This window comes from Rhagoletis zephyria, unplaced genomic scaffold, assembly GCF_001687245.7.
Source record: "Rhagoletis zephyria isolate East Lansing unplaced genomic scaffold, Rhagoletis_zephyria_1.1 Rzeph_scaffold_00905, whole genome shotgun sequence".
Taxonomy (NCBI): Eukaryota; Metazoa; Arthropoda; class Insecta; order Diptera; family Tephritidae; genus Rhagoletis; species Rhagoletis zephyria.
Window position 1 is genome coordinate 80,846 of NW_016157989.1, and position 6,255 is coordinate 87,100.

General features: G+C 36.8%; 1 protein-coding gene across 1 annotated transcript; it reads left to right on the top strand.

The window, feature by feature from the left end:
- Positions 1-939: 939 nt before the first annotated feature.
- LOC108361992 (intraflagellar transport protein 88 homolog) lies at positions 940-2,893 on the top strand. Its single transcript, XM_017614810.1, has 3 exons — positions 940-977; positions 1,035-1,059; positions 1,889-2,893. The coding sequence occupies exons 1-3, from the start codon at positions 940-942 to the stop codon at positions 2,891-2,893; spliced, it is 1,068 nt and encodes a 355-aa protein (XP_017470299.1).
- The last annotated feature ends 3,362 nt before the right edge of the window (positions 2,894-6,255 follow it).

The window sequence follows — 6,255 nt, forward strand, 5'->3', positions numbered from 1 at the left end:
TTTATATTATTATTTTATTCCAGGTAGTGAGTAGGGCGTTCAAATAAAAATTGCATTCTGTGGCCGCCGTTGCGCTGGCAAATGGAACGAGTAAGATTTCCAAATGAAATTGAAGCCACAGCAAATAGTGCATAGCTCCAAGGCTTGGAAACAAATATAGAAGCTATACGATGCCAGAAAGACTACAGAGAATCGAAGAGCGCTAACCAGGAAACAGCGTAAAAGGGCCAATTCGTTGAGCAAGGGCGTGCTCATAGCATGGTAAGTAGCATCTGCGACAATACATTACTTTTTACTAACTTCCAATGCGTACTTATTTCAGGAAATACAATGCAAACGGTGCCAACATAAAATTAAACTGCCAAGGCATAAGCAAGAAATTTTACCTGAAACTGTGACGCCTGCCCACAGCATCAAATAAGGATATCGTTCCAATGAAACCCAATATTAACGACGTATTTTGACGACGATGAACTCTTTGCGAATGCTCCGGGTTTTCATCACCGGGCTTGTAAATTGATGGCACGGAGCCTCGTTTCAACAATCTTCTTTTTGCATAACCTTAGAAATGTTTTAAACACTTTCATTAATATAAACAAAATAAACGAAATAAATAAACATCGTACCCACTTCAAACTGCAGACTATTTTCAAAATCTTCACTTGCAAAGTGATGCAAGCAAATATAGCAAGTTTTAAATTGGAAATCCTTGCTTTGCCGGCAGAACTGGATCCACTTTTTCCTAAGTTCTGGATCTGAAGGAAAAGTAAACAAACTGCACTCTGCCGCCGTTTTTCCACATTTCGCAACTGCGCACTTCATTTTACAACGTTTTTATTTTATAACTTTAACAAAAATATCACAAATCAATACGTTTTCCTCGCAAACCAATACGTTTCCCTCGCAAACCAATACGCTTCCCACCAAAAATTTTATATTATGACGTCAACACTCGAACAGCTGATTTGTAAACAAGAGTAACGGACCTGCGCAAAGCGCAATCTCTTTATTCTATCATTCTTGATTTCTAACAGAGGCCACAAAGGTAGGTTGTATACAGTAAGATTAAATAAAAGAATAAAGTCATATAATAAAAAATCTATCTATGTGAGGCTTTTAATAGCCAGCCAGTTCTACCTAACCCAACCTAACCTATCGCTGAGGCGAAGAAGGAGGGCAGCCGAGGCTGCCGTGGAGTGGTGCAGATTAATTTGTAGGATCTGCACGATCTTCGGAGTTAGTGCTTCTGGTGTCATAGTCCTCCTCCGGTTCGGAAACCAGACCCTGGTACTCGTCCTGCATTGCCCACCTACTGTAGATCGACCCTACGTAGGCAGATACTGAGCCCGCGTCGCTTTAATTATCTAGCGTGGTATTGGGCACACCCGTAGGTAGGTCCACAGGTCCACTCGTGGTGTTTCCTGTGGACCCCGCGCTGTATGCCACCGATGCCGACTCGGAAGAAGCAGGTCCTTCGTCGGTAAAATTGTCCGTAGGAGAGGATAGGATCGAGGCATTTCCCGCTTTCCGCGACGCTTGCGCCGAGACAATGAAATGGTGTTGTCTTGAAGTTGGGTACTGAAAACCGTAAGAAAGAAAGGGGGCAGAAAAGAGAAAGACGAAATGAAAAAAAATGAGAAAGCATAAAAAATTTAGACGTTTATTTGAGTATAGCGCGCTCTCATTTGTTGGCGTTATAAAACGGTTAGCGCCCTAATTTAAAGATGGCATTTACACTAAATATACAGTTAAACCCGAGGAACTGTTAGCTTTTGTCTTGAAAGGGTCATTTATAGTGCTGTCAGTTGTTCCAATAAAATTGCATTAATATTGAATTAACTTATGTACATATATGTATGTATATCTCTTTTAAATTTTTTCATTTCAGTTGGGTAATTTTGATATGGCAACGCATTGTGTAAATCAATTAAATGAATTCGGTGCACTGCAGGCAAACGATATGGCTCTTGTAAATGCCAGCATTATTGACTATGAGCACAAAAATTATAGTGCTGCACGCGAGAAGCTAGAACGCGCTCTCCAAGTGCAACCAGATAACTTTGAAGCTAATTATAATCTCGGGCTGGTCGGGTTGCAAAGCAACAATTTGGAGATAGCTGAAGAGCAATTTGAACAGCTGAAAGTACAAATGATGGTGCCACATTCAGTACAACATACTAACGTATATTTTCAGTTGGCAAATCTGCAGGAAATGTTGCATCAGAATTCTGTTCCAGGCAATATTATTCAAAATACCTTAACATCAGCCGCACTGCATTCTTATTTACAAGTTTTGGGGATCTCAGCAGCCGACACCGATTCACGACTGTTCGAGAAGGTTGGCAGCATTTACGAGCAGATGCAGGATCATCAAGAAGCTAACCAGTATTACAATGAAGCTTACCGCATTAACCCAAGTGATATAAACATTGCAAGCTCTATTGGTTCATATTACATCAAATTACAGGCAATAGAGAAAGCTATTTATTATTATGAGCGTGCAGTACTAACAAATCCTAACGATCCGAATCTTATGCTGCGATTTGCAAGCTGTTTCCGCAATTCTTACTTATCTCCTAAAAAATATTTTGGAATTTTCGAAAAGATTTATAAACGATTTCCCGATCATTTAACATGTATCCGTGCTTTGGTGCAAGTAACAAAATCACTCGGACTGGAAGATTTATATGAAAAATACTCTGTGGAATACTCACGCTTGCATAAAATACTAATAGAACGTAACATCAGTCAACGCTACCAGCATCAAAGGCTACCTTCAGCAATATCTACGAGAGGACACAGAGGCACTAGCGGTAATATTCACTTCCTTGCCTCTATTATATTATACCGTCCCAGAGAAAAGTATACATGCATACATATCTTTACCTCATAGTTTGAAAATTTAGCGAAAAGAAAAGTTATACAGCTGCGAATTTCGTCAAAGTGCTAAGTTTTATTAAACATAATTAGGTTGTTTACACTTACCTGGTTATCAGGTTATGTGGTTACGTGGTTATACACAGGTAACAATATGTATGCACATACTTCTTACCTCGATAATATGGCGGTTGACATACATACACAATTTTTTATCTATTCGAAAAAAAATCTTTGTATTTAAAAACGCGACGGTAGATCTTCTTAAGCAAACAATAAATCCTGATACAATTACATGGAGCTACAAAAAAAGTCATGAAATACACCCGGAACAAACCCAATGTAGGTTGTTGCTATGGTTGAGTACAACATGAAAATAGGTTTCGCATAGTTCCTGAACCCTTCGTTTTTATACCTTTCATGAGCATGAAATGGTATTATAACTTTGGTCCGATGTTTGTAAGTACCAGAACAAAAAGAGATAGACCCATTAAAATGTATACTTATATGATCAGAACGTCGAGCTGAGTTGATTTATCCATGTCCGTCTGTCCGTCTGTCCGTCTGTCTGTCTGTTTGTATGCAATCTAGTCTCTCAGTTTTCGAGATATCCGGATCAAATTTGGTAGGTGGGTGTATTTTTATAATGTATTAATCATTTGTCGGAACCGGAAGAATCGGACCACTATAACATATAGCTCCCATACAACTGATTGTTCAGATATGAGATTTTTCATTATAACTTCTCCATTTATGCAGCTACGAACATGAAATTTTGCAATACTTGCACCCATTATCAACAGAATACTTACAGTGAAAATTACAAAGATCGGGTCACTATAACCTATAGCTCCCATACAACTGATTGTTCAGATATAAAATTTTGCGTTATAACTCCTCCATTTATATAGCTAGGAACATGAAATTCCGCACTGTTTTCAATAATTATCAACAGAAAACTTACAGTGAAAATTAAAAAGATCGGGTAACTATAACCTATAGCTCCCATACAACTGATTGTTCAGATATGAGATTTTTCGTTATAATTCATCCATTTATGTAGCTAGGACCATGAAATTTCGCGCTGTTTTCACTCATTATCAACAGAAGACTTACAGTGAAAATAACAAAGATCGGGTCACTATAACCTGCAGCCCCCATACAACTGATTGTTCAGATATGAGGTCTTTTATCATAACTCCTCCATTTATGCAGCTAGGAACATGAAATTTCGCACCACTTTCACTCATTATTTACAGAATACTTACAGTGAATATAACAAGGATCGGATGACTACAACATATATCTTCCATACATCTGATTGTTCAGATATGGGATTTTACTGTAAAACTCCTTTATTTGAACAGCTAAAACCGATAAATTTCGTAAGATATTTTATAAATAATAATACAAAGTCTACTGAGAAAATCGTCAAAATCTATGCTGTATAAGCTTTATCTCCTATAGCACTGATTGTTCAGATACCAGTTTTTGCCATATATCTCCTTTATGTAGGAAACTAAACCCAATAAATTGTGTTACCGGTTTACATACCGATCACATAGCAGTGAAAATCACTTAGATTGGTGCCATATAAAGTATATATTCCATACCTCTAATTGTTTAGATGCGATTTTTTATATAAGTATGTAACTCCTCTATCGATGTATGCAGATGTATTCAAAAGCAGTCATCTGTCAAAGTAAAATTTGCAGATGTTCATGAAAGGTATGAAGCCTTCGGCATATCCGAAGACAGCGCTGCTCTTACTTGTTTTATTTCAAAACAACCGATTTTAAAAACCGAACATGTTTTGAAAAGAGGATTCATGGACCTTTTCAGTGGATTTGGGTGGCTAGACAGTTTTATTTTATATTTTTCTCCCAAGGTATACCAAAGTTCCTATGTATATTTTCATTGTGTACATACGACGGTGATCCCGTCAAGATCCTTAGCGTTTTAAATTGGAATCTTTGGATCCTGTAAATGTTGGTTGCACAGGTCGTACCCCACAGTTGAATACCATACATCCATATAGGCATAATGACTGTATTATATGGGCAAATCTAAAAAAAGGTACACTCTCAAAAAAATAATTTTAATTTTTAAATTTGTGAGCACACCTATGTTTTATATATCATTTTATTCGTACTCTCTTAATGAATCGATTAATATAAGTGTAATTCATTTTCATCAAGTGCTTCAAAAGTTAGACGAAGAATAAACATGAAATAGAAAACAAAAGAATAAGCTGGGTTCAAATTACGTTGTTCAAGTTGTAAATCTTGAGCAAAGATTTCGAAAGTTGAACTCACTTAATTGAGATGTTCTAAATTAAATGGCATCCCCCGTTTTACCAAATTAGCTCCGGTTTTCTAAATAACGGTATTTGTAAATTTGATTAAATTTTAACTATTTTATAAATAACTCCGTCAGTTTTGAAGTTATTTTACTAAAATTTTGCACATTACGGTTTTCTAAAATTACCTTAATTACTCCTTAAAATTATCGAAATAGGTGCACTTTAACGTATAGCTCCAATACAACTGATTACTCAGCTATGTGTTTTTGCGCTATAACTCTAATTTCATATATATTAAATAATCCCAACGGCTTTTTACCCTCCATTCCCGCCCAACCGACACGAGGGGCGCAGTCCGCATGACGTACGGAACCTTTTTTTTTTAGTTTTTTGGTGCCGAGTAGTGGATACAGGAGTTTGTTAAGTGTCGAGATCTAAAACTATTCAGCTACAGAATCAAATTCATCAGCTGATTGGATATGCTAAGGATAGTATTTCAATTATTGAGAGTGGAAATAATAGTTTTCTTTATAGTAAAAATCGAGTCCGATACGTCAAACGTGCTGGAATGACAGTTAAAATCCTGACATAAACCACGGAATGATTCGTTTAGTTCAAAATTAGTTTTGCATGGCTTTAAAAATAGAGGTCGAGTGTGTCTTGAAACTCGAGAAGGAACATTAAAATTTACCTCAGCCAGGAGGGCCGGGCTATTAATCAAGCCTGTCATTAATTTTACGATAAATATTATACCTAGCATTTCTCTACGGCTTGCGAGTGTAGGCAAATTTATGAGCTTTAGACGACTTGTGTAAGGGGGGAGATTGTAATCTGAATCCCAGTTAAAATTACGCAATGCAAAAAGCAAGAATTGCTTTTGAATTGATTCAATCCTTTCTGAATGAACTTGGTAGCGGGGATTCCAAACAATAGATCCGTATTCTAGTATAGGTCTAACTAAACTGGTAAAAAGACTTTTGTAACATAAGGATCTTTGAACTCTTTTGACCATCGCCTTACAAATGCAAAAACGCCTTTGGCTTTATTGACTGTAACATTAATATGATGGTTGAAAT